Source organism: Abramis brama, assembly GCF_963993115.1.
Source record: "Abramis brama genome assembly, chromosome: 12".
NCBI lineage: Eukaryota > Metazoa > Chordata > Actinopteri > Cypriniformes > Leuciscidae > Abramis > Abramis brama.
Window position 1 is genome coordinate 28595324 of NC_139974.1, and position 15446 is coordinate 28610769.

Consider the following 15446-nt stretch of genomic DNA (forward strand, 5'->3'; position numbering starts at 1 on the left):
TTACTTAATCCGTTTGTGTTGGATTACATGAATGATTTGTGTTGCATTAACTGAAACTGGGCAGTGCTTGTTAGTTCCCAGCATGCTTTGCATATGGTTGAATTAAGGTTAAAAATTAAGTGTTATTTTATGTTTTTTTGAGAAAATGAGAAAAGGGAAGACTTGATAGTGTGTAATTGTGTTTAATGTTCAATTACATTCGAATTATTAGAACCATTTAAATTACAGTGGGTTACCATTGTGGAGAAGTGTGGAGCATTTTGTTTGGCTGTGGACTGATATGGTTAATTTTAACTGCTTTGGTTGAAGGAGCATGTAAATCTTAGCATTTAAGATGCTAATATGTGCTACTGTTAGCAAATAGCTAGCTATAGTCTATAAATTTAATTATGTGTCACTAAAATAAATGAAATATTAATGGATGAATGAAAATAACAAACACATAAGTTGAATGCAAATTAAGTAAATGAGTTGGTCCAAAACATTGCAAATTAGTTGGGCTGACACTATTAAATTAAGCTGTGTCCAACCATAGTAAATTAGTTGAATCAACCTTAATAAATTAAGTTGACCCAATGTAAGTACATTAAATTGGAAAAACAGAATTGCATAATGCTGAAATGAAGCAAGTTAATCATGTGGAAATCATTTCCATGATTTTTTTATGTTCATTCAAAGAGTTATTTTTTTGAGTGTATGTGTTTTAACATGTTGAGGACCTTTCCCAAACACAAAACATTTCCCTATTTAATTTCTTGAAACCGGGTTAAATGAGCAAGCACTGTTACTGCATTCAGATATCAAATACTGACATTAAAGAATACATGAAATGAACATTTCAGTAATCACACTGGTAACTTCAATAACAAAATAAAATCTCCAGAGAAGTAATTCAACCCATGTGATATTTAAAAGGAAAAATATTGATTAATACCTTGATTATAATCACTCATTACATATACATTGAAGCAGCAGTGGATTCCAATCCACCCACTTCAGTGCATAAACAACATCTGCAAAGTTACAACGCTCAAAGTTCAAAGCAAAGGGATATATTTGCTTTTAAAGAAATTGCTTTTTAAGGACTACAACAAACGGCTGGTAAAGACTACACAACATTCCTCCCGGGTTAGTGACATCACCAACCCTAAAATTTACATAAACCCCGCCCCCGGGAATGCGATTTATAGATTATCATGACAGAATATGCTAATCAATGAGTAGAAGATAACTACACATAAGCTACATAAATTCATCAACTAACCAATCAGAAATGTCCTGTTGCATTCTACGCTGTCACTTCTTGAGTCTCTCCATCATTGTCTGACTCCGGTTTGAACATAAAATGCTAAAAGTTTTTGAAATGTTCAGTACATGTCTGTGTGATGTAAAAGGACATAAGCTGTTGAAGCTCCGCCCTCTGTGCTGGGAGCAGCAGCTCATTTGCATTTAAAGGGACAGACACAAAAACGGTGTGTTTTTGCTCACCCTCAAAAAGTGATGATTTTAACATGCTATATACAAATATCTGTTGGGTAGTTTGAGCTAAAACTTCACATACACACTCTGGGGACATCAAAGACTTATTTTACATCTTGTGAAAAGGGCAGTATACCACCCCTTTAAAGTATTATTTCTCTAAGTACTCTTTTTAAAAGTATGTTAAAGTGTATTCCTTCACGAGGAAATGTTTTACTGGGAGACTTACAATGAAATAAGGCTCAAAATGCATTGCACAGTGCCGCAGTCTGACACTCCAGCTTTTTTCAGCATAGAATGAACATCTGATCTATTTATTTTCTAATCTTCAAAGGGGTTACCGGACTCGTTCAGCTAGATGAGAATGGCGATCGGGAGATTGACTTTGCTCTATGGGACATGACCGACACGAATACAGGAGTTTATCAGGTACAGAGCCCTTCATCTGATCACATACACCTTTTCACATTTAAAATACATAACTGGCTAAACCCACCTCAACACTGCTGAAATGATTGCTGTGTGTCTTAGATTGTGTCCGTATATAATGGCAGTCAGAAACAGATGATTCCAGAGCCAGGGATGAAGGTGCACTGGCTGAAGGGAAGTCCGCCTCCAGATATCCCTCTGTGTGGCTTCAAAAATGACAACCCTTCCTGCCTGGCAAGTAAGTGCAGACCCATATAACTCATACAATAATAGATCTCTATGAAAAGACACCAGACTCCACTGTTCTCAGCCAAAATCATGTTCCAAAATATATCTTCCCAGACTCAAATCAATATTCCATGTGCTTGCATTTATATTTATATATATACACACATGCATATTCATGAATATATACATTACATACATGTAAACATTTGCTCACAGTATATATAGAGGTGTAAAGTGTTGCCAAGTAATGTTTATCATTATAATTTAGTGCAATGTTTTAAAGTAGAATCTGTGCAATCAGCTTTGATATTAAGACTGTAGTGACCAGTTAATGGATTTTTTTAAGTGGGTTGAAACACTTGGAGTTAATGATTAACGTGATAATTAAATCAAGCAATGTTCCATGTTGTTTTAATACAGCTCTATAATCTTACATAATTAAGTTTAGGTTAATAACAGATCCAAAAATACCACATAGCCGTTCATCATTATTGTGAGGGCTTCATTTTCTCTGTGGTCTCATCAATTTTTGAAATTAAAATGCTTGTGAAAGGGTACACCAGACTTACTGTAATATGTTCTGGTAAAGATCAGGCACGTCAGCCATACCAATTATAGGATGACCATACAAATTATAGGATAAGATGGAAACCAACTAATAGCACAAAACATAACAGGATTCATCAGATCCATCTAATACTTACTAATGTTTGTGTTGTTGTTTTCCCTCCAAAATTGTCACTTCCTGGAGGATGATGTCATTAAGGACCCAGACCAAAATGGCTCATATTAAAATAGGGGAATTATTTACACTACCATTCAAAAAATTTGGGATCGGTAGTATGTTTTTATGTTTTTTTAAAAGTCTCTTATGCTCACCGGGTCTGCATTTGTTTGATCGAAAATACAGTAAAACAGTAATATTGTGAAATATTATTACAATTTAGAATAACTGTTTTCTATTTGAGTATATTTAAAAATGTTTTTATTCCTGTGATTTTACATCAGCCATTAGTCAAGTCGTCAGTGTCACATGATCCTTCAGAAATCATTCTAATATGATGATTTGCTGCTCAAGAAACATTTCTTAATATCATCATTGTAAACATTTTTGTGGAAACCATGATATATTTTCAAGATTCTTTGATGAATAGAAAGTTTTGAAATTGAAATAGATTAGAAAATAGTTTACTATCACTTGATCAATTGAATGCATTTTTGATTAATAAAAGTATAAATCTCTTTTTTAAAAAATAGCCCCAAACTTTTGAACAGGTAAAAATACTGATGTGATCATCAATGTGAATGTAAGTTTTAAGTTCCAGCATATTAAGACACATGATGAAAACATGAAATGTGATTAAGATTTAGTCCTTTGTCAAGAAAAATTGGCCTACTTAGCAACAGCCCTCATTGTAATGGATTTTTGTCAATTTCATGAAGTTTTCATTGAAACTTTATCTTATGATTTCAAATACTGAATAAAATGTATGAATAAATGACAGAATAAAATGTATGAAATGATTGCAGCAGGTTAGATTACTTTACTGCTGTCTCTGTGAAATATAATGAAATTATGTGTGGACATTGTGTTCTTGGTTTTGTTCCTCAGAGACGGTCACCATGCACCAGATGATCTCCATAGTGGTGTGCTTCATTTTTATCATCATCGTAACGGTCACAGTCTTCATATACAGGTCAGTTGAACCCCGTGCAGATAAACACAGTGTCTATACTGAGAGCGAGCGACATAACAAATTTAGAGCGCTTTAATGAAGCTTTATTGATTATAACATGAGCGTTCTTGTTTTTGTTGCATCATTGGCCTGCAGTGTAGACATAGTGTAACACTACATGTCAGGTGTGAAAATACTGATCTTTGGGCGATATGGGTCTGATATATTATATCTCTCTGTCTGTCTTTCTTTCTGTCTTTCTCCTCTATCTGTTCCTGATGTTTAATTAGGGAACTTACTGCCAGACCACGACAGAGACAGATATAGCAGCTCATTCTACGTCTCCATGACTTCATCACTTTATTCGAAATGTGGCCATGTATCCAATGACAGTGAAATGCATATGATTTCTGTTAAATTCATGCTGAGGATTGCAGCCAATGATGGTTGTGCTTTATTAAAAAGGCAAAGTTTAAACTGTTGTCCAAATATGCTGTAGATCAGTGATGTTCAGCTGTTCACATTCTATTACCATAATTTTATTTTTATTTAATTGCACTTATTTTTTTATAAGACTTATAACTTATATACATTTAAAAACATTAAATAAATGTTACACATAGTGTTACATACAGTATATTTCTATTTAGAGTTGGGGTAGGGTCAATGTTTTCTGTCAAACGTGTTGCTTCCAGTTCTTGCATATAGAGTATCACGATTTTAAAGGAGCTGTATGTAAGAAATGTATTTCAATTAATCATAAAATGGCCCTGATATGTCACTAGACATAAGAAATCATGTTCATTTCAAACACTTATATCACTGACAACAGTAGTCCGGCCAGGATATTGTCATTTAAAAAGTGAAGTTGCAGCCCTCAACTGATGTTGATGTTGTCATCTTGTGTTTTGGCCTGAAGCGCCACCCTCCACCTATCTACCAATCACGAAGTCAGTAGTGTTTCAGCATCGGGGTTGCCAGCTCTGCTCTAGTTACCACAGCTACGTAGCAGCCTACGTTCCTGCTGGATCCTGTAGCCTATCTGGCAACCTCGAGTCAGGAGGGAGGGGGAGGGGATACACCGCTCTACAGTAATTTGAAAGTGATTGCAGTACCAGTTTTGGCCACAATCTTACATACGGCTCCTTTAAAATGTGATGAGATTTCTCGTCAAGGTGAAAAGCTGTCTCGCGATATTGCCATGACGGAGCGTTAGGGTGAAATTAGCTTAGAATATGACACTGCAATGTTTACATTACATAACAGTGCCCAGTGCTGCTCCGGCTCCACTGTCATTTTGCTTTTTTATTGAAATAAAAACCAGCATTGCCGCTCCCTGTACACAAAGTATGTGCAAAGTATCGCGAAGGCGAAAGTAAAACGCGAGCTCCCTGAATGCACGCAATTTAGGCTACTTATAGCCTGTCTCCCAATATCAAACCTATCTTAGGCTGGACTGTGTAGGTTTAACCACCTCTTAGCTCTAGTCTCTGTTTTGGTCTCTGTTTGAACTTTGAATATTGAGAGAGTACTTTGATTATGGTTCCACTTATTGTTTGCACTTAATAAGACTAAGAAAAAACTGTTATTTATTTTTCTTATTCATACTGTTTTTATTTCTATGTTCAATTTGTGGAAAGGAGTTCAATTAGGATGTAACACAGCCTCTATCAGAAGTTCTGGAAGCTCATAATTCATGTACAGTACGGTCTGAAGAGACTCATGTGAAATCATACAGGAGAAAAGCCAGTCAGTTGAGTTGTTGTCTTTCAATGCATATGATAATTCATACTTAGAAAGTAGAACTGAAGTGGCATTCATTACAAGATGATCAGTTAAAACATTTCAAAATGCTCCTGCAGACAATTTTTCCAGTCATGAATTTTGTCATTGAGGATTTCTTAAAGGAGAACTCCGGTCAATTTTAACATTGAGCTCATTTTTTTGTAAATTTGGAGTGCTGTCAGTACAGAGAACAACGACAAAAATTGGTGTTGCCTACACCGTGTTATCCTCTTTTTAAAATTTGCACCCTGTTGACTTCAGTGGGGCAAGTTTTAAACCTGCTTTTAGCCTCTTAACATCCTTGATGTGTCATTACAAGTGCCCAGCCATGCGAGTGATTCCTTTAGAGTTAACACGGGTGAATCTGACTGCAGTAGATGTGAAAGATATGAATAAAAATGATGTTAATCCAGCCAGCGCTCATACCTGTATTTTCTTCCTGTTTTCGGTCGAAGTCCACAGTAGTCGATTCACCCGTGTTCACTCTGAAGGAATCACTCACATTGGCTGTGCACTTGTAATGACACATCAAGGATGTTAAGAGGCTAAAAGCAGGTTTAAAACTTGCCCCATTGAAGTCAACAGGGTGCAAATTTTAAAAAGAGGATAACACGGTGTAGGCAACACCGATTTTTGTCGTTGTTCTCTGTACTGACAGCACTCCAAATTTACAAAAAAATGAGCTCAATGTTAAAACTGACCGGAGTTCTCCTTTAAGAATACTGTGCAAAAATCTCGTGTCTCCTCTCGTGAGCTAAGTGTCTCGTCACACCTCTACTTATCATCGATATTCATTAAGTCAGGATATCAAGACATTTCATGTTAATTCATAGGACATATGATTAGAGCTGTCACGTTTTGTTTTTATGTTTCATGTCTTTTATTTAGGGATGAACGTACACACTGGGACACGTCAACGCTTTCCACGCAAATAATAACTAGCAGTGAAAATAGCAACAGTGTGTTATTGTCATTATGAAGACAAATGGTTTATTCTAAATGTATATCAATTAGGCTCAAATAGGTTATTATTTTATCCCTTCTAAGGCTCTCTCACACTAAAGGAGTAGTTCACTTTAAAATGAAAATTCTGTCATCATATATTCACCCTCATGTTGTTTCAAACCTGTATGAATTTCTTTCTTCTGCTGAACACAAAGGAAGATATTTAGAAGAATCTCAGTAACCAGACAGTTTTTGGGTCCCATTGACTTCCATAGTATATTTTTTTCCTACTATGGAAGTCAATGGGACCCAAAAACTGCCTGGTTACTGATATTCTTCTAAATATCTTCCTTTGTGTTCAGCAGAAGAAAGAAATTCATACAGGTTTGAAACAACATGAGGGTGAGTATATGATGACAGAATTTTCATTTTAAAGTGAACTACTCCTTTAAGGTTGGAGACCCCTGCTTTAGACTGTCAGATATCTGTGCATTGGTGATCTTCTGTTTCTGTAATTCCATCTACCTCTTTTTACAGCCATGTTTCGATGAATACCAAATGTTTCAATGGGTCACTCGTTTGTCAAATGACAAAAATTCTAACTGCAGTGTACACACTTCCTTTAAAGGAAACAATATATGTTTTAATAAATTATCTTATTATTATAAGTCTTATAAGTAATTGTAGAATAGCCCAACTATATATACTGACAATACGATTGTGTTTATTGTGCTCTGTATTAAATCTATAAATGTAATAATAATCCTGCAAAAATGCTGATACTTCTAATAATAAAATGTCAAAGTTCTTTGCCTCTGAGGGATATTTTATCTATTATTACATGTTCCATTTAAATATCCCATTTCTGACAGTGACACACATATTGGCTTGTCTTATTTAACATATATGACTCACTATCTTTAACGTGGGTTTGTTATTCTCCTTTGTCTTTTTTATCTGATGTTTCCCCCATTGCATCCCTTCTCTCATTGTCCCTCTCCTCTGCATATTTATACTCTTCTTTCTTTCTCTCTCTGTCTCTTTCTCTGTCTGTCACTCGGCGGGCATCAGGAAGCTGAAGCTGGAGAACGAGTTGACCGCTCAGCTGTGGCGTGTGCACTGGGAGGACATCCAGATGAGTAACATGGAGAAGGTTCTGCGCAGAACCTGCAGCAGACTCACCATCTCACTGGTGAGGGGGAACACACTGTCATTTCTAAGAGTTTACAATAGTTTAAGTAAACATACTCATGTCTTACTCCTCTTTCCACACACAGAGAGGCTCTAACTATGGCTCACTGCTGACTATGGATGGAAACTTCCAGATCTATGCCAAGACTGGCTACTACAAGGTATTAAAGATTTGGTGGTTAGGGGTGGATGGGCCACTGGGACCATTAGGTCACATTCGAATCTCATTATCTTTTTGTCTTTTAATGTAAACATTTTTAAATAGAATGTGTAGTTTTGTTCATCTGATTGGATGATTTTCAAAATCATGATCCTGTTTAAATTTAGGAGCTTTTGTCTGAAAATGAAAATTCTGAAAATGAAAATTCTGTCAGTAATTACTCACCCTCATGTTGTTCCAACCCTGTAAGATATTAAGATATTTTTGATGAAATCTGAGAGCTTCATAGGCTGCTAGGTAATTGTATTCTGCCGGCCTAGAAAAGTTAGTAAAGACATCGTTAAAATAGTCCAAGTGACTACAGTCGCTCAACCTTAAGTTTATTAAGCGACGAGAATACTTTTTGTGCGCAAAAAAAACAAAAATAACGACTTTATTCAACTATTAATTTTCTTCCGTGTGGGCCTCTGACGCGAGTTTACGAGAGCGCCATGACGCATGCGCGAGAACTGAGAAGATAACTTTAACCATATTTCAAAGACAATAGAAGTTTTTCTGAAATTACATATAAAGATGTACTTACAGTAAGTCCTAAGGTCGAATTAGCTCTCTAAAGTTTTGCTAATTGCATTTAACATAAATTTAAGCTTTAATACATTTTCATGCATTTGTCTGAAAACATTGCATTCAGTTTGCACTTGAGTATATTCTTTTAAAGTACATTTTTTTCTGTAAAAAGCACTATTTTTAAGAGTATGCTAAATTGTACTTCCTTTTCACAATGAATGAAAATACACAATGAAGAGTCAACATAAGAGGGTTATATTCATTCATTCATTCATTCATTCCCTGTTTTACTAATTACTGTTCTATCCGTGTGCTGTTTTTTTACATTTGAAAATATCCTGCCTAGCAACTGACATGTCAAATAATGGAAGGGTTCATCTTTAGTTCCTCCATAATACCATCGGCTTGCCCTGGCTAATGGCCAGTTCTTCATCTGTTGATCTAGCTCCTCTCCAATTAAGCAGAACCCCTGCGGATGAGTGCTATTCATGTCCACATGTCATCATTTTCTCCATTAATTATGATGATGCTTAATTAACTCATTATGTTGCTCTTTTTTTTCTCGCAAATGATGAGGCATTTCTTCTGTCTCCAAAGTCCTCGGACACTTTGCTAAGCCCACGACCACAATCAGGGTGAAACTAATGTGCATTACTGCCTCTTTTCCAGGGAAACATAACAGCCATTAAGTATGTCAACAAGAAACGCATTGAGCTCACCAGGAAAGTGCTGTTTGAACTCAAACATGTAAGTGTGCGTCCATGCCGTTTTGTGCTTTTTGCCAGGTGCCTTCATCATAATTAAGTTTATATGATGTTCTGGGAGATATGAATAGCTGGGGACTGATGGAAAAAGAGGGGCTAAACAGCTCTCTCTCTCTCTCTCTCTCTCTCTCTCTCTCTCTCTCTCTCTCTCTTTGTTCATTACTGTTATAGATGCGAGATGTTCAGAATGAGCACCTGACGCGCTTTATTGGCGCTTGTATCGACACACCCAACATCTGTATCCTTACTGAGTACTGCCCTCGAGGCAGCTTACAGGTAAACACTCACGAACACGACTGCTTTATTCACCATCTATGTATTAATAGATGGCTCATATTTATGCCACACTTTTTGTTACACAAACCAGGGCTCAACAATAAGGATTCCAATTTTTACTTACCTTGCCAGTATTTTCCCTGCATGCATAAATAAATAATGAATAATTAAACAAATAAAAACATGTTTTTCTACCATCACATACAGTATAAGCTCTTCTCACTATAACTATAACAAATATTCTCACTATTAACTAGTTGCTTATTAACTTGCATATTACTTGTATTATTAGTACTTCTAAAGCACATATTAATGCCTTATTCTGCATGACCATAATCTACATCCCTTAAGGCCCCGATATACTTCAAGCAAAATCAAACAACGAACTGATGTGACGTCATTTCGAACAAAATCAAGCCAAAATGAACTTCGTTTGGAGTTTGTTTTGGGAGTTCTAAACAGTTGGCCAAATCGAACTTTCCAGAAAAGTTCGGCTCCGGCTGGTAAACACCTTATCTACTACCATTGGTCCATGGCGATTACGTAATAGTTAGGTGTGTATGGAGACTCTGCCGCCTTTCACATGAAAATCTTTTCCGCTTCATTTCCACTGTTCACTCAGTCGAGGTCAGACGTCCGCGTTAAAACATGAATCATGAAACATCTATTGTATAAAGTGCTATATAAATAATTGTGACATGATTCGTGCCAAAGTGCAGAGCTTGTGCAGGTTGTGTTTCTTATGCTTTATTAGAAAAAATGCTTGTTGTTTTCTCAATTTTGTTATTGAGAGGAAAGCGTGCTGCACATTTTTACATATTCATCTAAACGTATTTCTCAGCAGTGTGGGCGGCATCGAATGTTCGCTGACAGTATATTGCTGGTCACGTATTCCGAACTTAACGAAAAAGAACTTCGCTGTGGGTATATTGGGGCCTTTAATTCTACCCAATGCCTGAACTTAACAACTACCTTACTAACTATTAATCAGCAGTAATTAGGAGTTTATTGAGGCAAATGTTGTAGTTAATAGTTTATAGTGTGTTTATATGTGTGTTTGTGACCTGTAGGACCTAATGGAGAGTGATGGAATCACGCTGGACTGGATGTTCCGCTATTCTCTGATCAGTGACATCGTTAGGGTGAGCATTTCACCTTCTTCGCTTAAACGGTTTGTTCACCCAAACATTTTAATTCTGTCATCAGTTACTCACCCTCGTGTTGTTCCATTCCATTAGTGTTTCGTTCATCTTTAGAACAAGAATCTCTGTTTTCGAAGAGATAAATCTATCTCGAAGATCTGAATTTCTGTTCCTCCATTGACAGCTACACAACTACCACTTTGACAAAAAAATTCATGAATAGATCGTAAAACTAATCCATATGAATCAAGCGATTTAGTCCAAATTGTCTTTATGAACTTAATGAAGCATCAAATTGGTAGTTGTGTAGCTGTCAATCGAGGGACAGAAATCTCTCAGATTCCATTAAAAATATCTTAATTTGTGTTCTGAAGATGAACGAAAGTCTTACGAGTTTAGAATGACATAAGGGTGAGTAATTAATGACAGAATTTTCATTTTTAGGTGAACTATCCCTTTAATCTCAGAGGGAGAAGGAAAGGGAAATATGTCATGCTGTTTTAATGTTTCTTGTTAAAGAACATTAAAATGTAACTGTATGAATCTACAGCAAACTGCTTTACATATTTTAAAATACTGTTCTTGGTTTGACATTATGCAGTGGTGAGACGTGTGTAATTTGAAAGGGTTTATGAGGATGTCACTTCCCTGACTGGCAAATTATGACTCCAGAAAGTGTTATTGCAGTTGCAAAGGAGTCTTTAATTAATATTTTCGTGGTGCGGTGTTGGTAAATACGATGGATGCTGTCAGATGTCTTTGTAAGAGTGTCATCTTTTCACCACTCAGGGAATGGCGTTCCTCCACAACAGCGTCATTGTCTCTCATGGCAACCTGAAGTCTTCCAACTGCGTGGTGGACAGCCGCTTCGTGCTGAAGATCACAGATTATGGTCTGGAAAGTTTCCGCAAGGAGAACAACATAGAGGATCTGCATGCTTTCTATGCACGTGAGTACCATGGCAACACGTACTTAGATATAGAATGCGTGCGTGTGGAGAAGCCCGTAATATCAATGTTTGCATATGTAGGCCAGCTGTGGACGGCCCCAGAGCTTCTGCGTGCCGACAACCCCCCTGCATGTGGAACACAAAAGAGTGACGTCTACAGCTTTGGCATCATCCTGCAGGAACTCGCCCTGCTGAAGGGCGTCTTCTACCTGGAAGGTCCCTGTCTCAGCCCCAAAGGTCAGAGCTCGCACATAAAACTGTACAGGTATAATCAACATGTTATTATTGTGTTGAGATCTATTAATTTATTCAAAAGTACATTCAAATGTAATCCATAAATACAATGATGTGAATACACCTCTTCAGGTATGTTCTTAATTTCTGAATTAAAGTTCATTTAGATTTTTTTGATGGGCTTAAAGTCAGAAATATCAGGGTGATACAACTGTCCTGATATCATATTTTAGAAATGTAATGTGCTGCGACTCCCCAAATTAATGATATTTAATGAATTTAATGAATATATACACTATATAAATATATATATATATATATATATATATATATATATATATATATATTAATAAAAATGCTAAATTTGTGAATAAATAAATAAATGGTTAGACAAAATCATGTAACTGACATTTTCAAAACCATATGATACCAGCCAGTGTTATTTTAATAATTATACACTATTATAGTGTTTATTTATTTTTTTAATGAACTTTTATTGATAGTTTTTGATTATCTTCTTTTTTTTTACATTTCTACATTTCAGTATAACAATTTGTGTAATTTTTTGTCATTTCAGTTTAAGTTTTAGTTTCATTTTTATACACAAACTTATTTATACATAAACTTATTTACTTATTTTAATGACTGAAATTATTTTTAAAAGTTTTAGTTTTCATTTTAGTTAACAAGTTAGTAACACTGAAAACCAACATGAATACAAACAGTACATTTCTTAGAACTTGGCATGTTACACTATATTTTAAAAGATTTTTCCTTTTATTTATCATAGACACTTATTTATCACCCAATGATGGCTTTGGTGAATTTTCATATTGGAATTTTCTGTTTTAGCAACAGACTCTAAAAAGTGCCGTTTAATCACTGTTTAATCCCTAGAGAAGCATGAAAGAGACATACATTTTATTTAATGTTTTCAAGAGAAGTTTTTATTTGTGAATATGAATATTGCAGCATTCCACTCACAAGAATGATTAAGCCATTATGCAGGTGAGAGTGCTTTCTCATTTAGCTCTTTGATGTGAATCAAAACAGCATTAAATAAAATGTGTTAATAAGACACAGATTATGCAGCTAATTACACTGATAACACTTTGTTATGTCATTTTTCCATTCCATGTCATCTGTGTGTCTACATTCACCTCACCTCTCTCTCTCTCACACTCTCACTCACTCACTTTGTGAGCAAGATGAAAATAACTTTCCAAAAGTCAAAGTCCAATTTGCCAAAGCATTAGTAATACTGTAGAGGCCTAAAAGTCTTTGCACACTTAAAATATCAAATCAAGTGCCATTTATTTTAAAGGTAACAGGTGACACCAGTACACTTAGGTTTTAAATAAAACACCAGTTGATTAAAAGTCATTGTAAAAATGGCTCAGGAAAGTTAAGTTGGTTCTGAGAAAGGTTTAAGTAGAATTTTTACAAATGACACTTGTTTTGAAATCTTTTTATTTATTTATTTTTTACTGCAATGACAATGACATTCAGAAATGTCTTAAGTGTTCAGTATGCCAATATATACACACACTCAAATAAATACATGCAATAGAGATATTGTTTATAAGTTATGCTGCATTTAAAAGTTTAGAAGTGTCCTGGTCACTTTCAGCTGTGACAGTAACTGTCTCCGCTGCTTGCTTTATTTTGTGTGTTTTGGGATGGGAAGCCTATGTTCTGTTATTATTCACAAATTCACATAAACTCTGCGATGTCACCCATACTCATAAACGGATCACCACACACATGCCAGCGGCTGCATTAAAGAAAGACAACAAAACATTAGCGGCATATCTGGAGCAGTGCCAGCTCACCATGAGAACAAAGGGATTCAAAGACATCAATGAGAGAATGACAGAGACACTGGTATTGACAGTTTGCACAGAGTGATAGATAGATAGATAGATAGATAGATAGATAGATAGATAGATAGATAGATAGATAGATAGATAGATGGATGGATGGATGGATGGATGGATGGATGGATGGATGGATGGATGGATGGATGGATGGATGGATGGATGGATGGATGGATGGATAGGTAGATAGATAGATAGATAGATAGATAGATAGATAGATAGATAGATAGATAGATAGATAGATAGATTCTATAGGGAACATTAGCAATAGTTGACAATTTAAGACATCAATAAATAATTAAATGTATTAAAGCCACAATGTTTAAATTTCTGTACTACAGTGAGGAAAATAAGTATTTGAACACCCTGCTATTTTGCAAGTTCTCCCACTTAGAAATCATGGAGGGGTCTGAAATTGTCATTGTAGGTGCATGTCCACTGTGAGAGACATAATCTAAAAAAAAAAATCCAGAAATCACAATGTATGATTTTTTAACTATTTATGTGTATGATACAGCTGCAAATAAGTATTTGAACATCTGAGAAAATCAATGTTAATATTTGGTACAGTAGCCTTTGTTTGCAATTACAGAGGTCAAACGTTTCCTGTAGTTTTTCACCAGGTTTGCACACACTGCAGGAGGGATTTTGGCCCACTCCTCCACACAGATCTTCTCTAGATCCTTCAGGTTTCTGGGCTGTCGCTGAGAAACACGGAGTTTGAGCTCCCTCCAAAGATTCTCTATTGGGTTTAGGTCTGGAGACTGGCTAGGCCACGCCAGAACCTTGATATGCTTCTTACAGAGCCACTCCTTGGTTATCCTGGCTGTGTGCTTCGCGTCATTGTCATGTTGGAAGACCCAGCCTCGACCCATCTTCAATGCTCTAACTGAGGGAAGGAGGTTGTTCCCCAAAATCTCGCAATACATGGCCCCGGTCATCCTCTCCTTAATACAGTGCAGTCGCCCTGTCCCATGTGTAGAAAAACACCCCCAAAGCATGATGCTACCACCCCCATGCTTCACAGTAGGGATGGTGTTCTTGGGATGGTACTCATCATTCTTCTTCCTCCAAACACGTTTAGTGGAATTATGACCAAAAAGTTCTATTTTGGTCTCATCTGACCACATGACTTTCTCCCATGACTCCTCTGGATCATCCAAATGGTCATTGGCAAACTTAAGACGGGCCTTGACATGTGCTGGTTTAAGCAGGGGAACCTTCCGTGCCATGCATGATTTCAAACCATGACGTCTTAGTGTATTACCAACAGTAACCTTGGAAACGGTGGTCCCAGCTCTTTTCAGGTAATTGACCAGCTCCTCCTGTGTAGTTCTGGGCTGATTTCTCACCTTTCTTAGGATCATTGAGACCCCACGAGGTGAGATCTTGCATGGAGCCCCAGTCCGAGGGAGATTGACAGTCATGTTTAGCTTCTTCCATTTTCTAATGATTGCTCCAACAGTGGACCTTTTTTCACCAAGCTGCTTGGCAATTTCCCCGTAGCCCTTTCCAGCCTTGTGGAGGTGTACAATTTTGTCTCTAGTGTCTTTGGACAGCTCTTTGGTCTTGGCCATGTTAGTAGTTGGATTCTTACTGATTGTATGGGGTGGACAGATGTCTTTATGCAGCTAACGACCTCAAACAGGTGCATCTAATTTAGGATAATAAATGGAGTGGAGGTGGACATTTTAAAGGCAGACTAACAGGTCTTTGAGGGTTAGAATTCTAGCTGATAGACAGG

At 36.5% G+C, this 15446-nt stretch overlaps 1 protein-coding gene across 1 annotated transcript in view; it reads left to right on the forward strand.

The window, feature by feature from the left end:
• Positions 1–15446, forward strand: part of npr1a (natriuretic peptide receptor 1a) — a 119441-nt gene that overhangs the window by 90743 nt on the left and 13252 nt on the right. The window contains exons 6-15 of the mRNA XM_084130668.1: positions 1814–1908; positions 2011–2146; positions 3749–3833; positions 7614–7734; positions 7820–7894; positions 9130–9207; positions 9396–9500; positions 10571–10642; positions 11432–11591; positions 11673–11828. Of these exons, the coding sequence (XP_083986794.1) occupies positions 1814–1908; positions 2011–2146; positions 3749–3833; positions 7614–7734; positions 7820–7894; positions 9130–9207; positions 9396–9500; positions 10571–10642; positions 11432–11591; positions 11673–11828 (1083 nt within the window). The remainder of the gene's footprint in view (positions 1–1813; positions 1909–2010; positions 2147–3748; positions 3834–7613; positions 7735–7819; positions 7895–9129; positions 9208–9395; positions 9501–10570; positions 10643–11431; positions 11592–11672; positions 11829–15446) is intronic.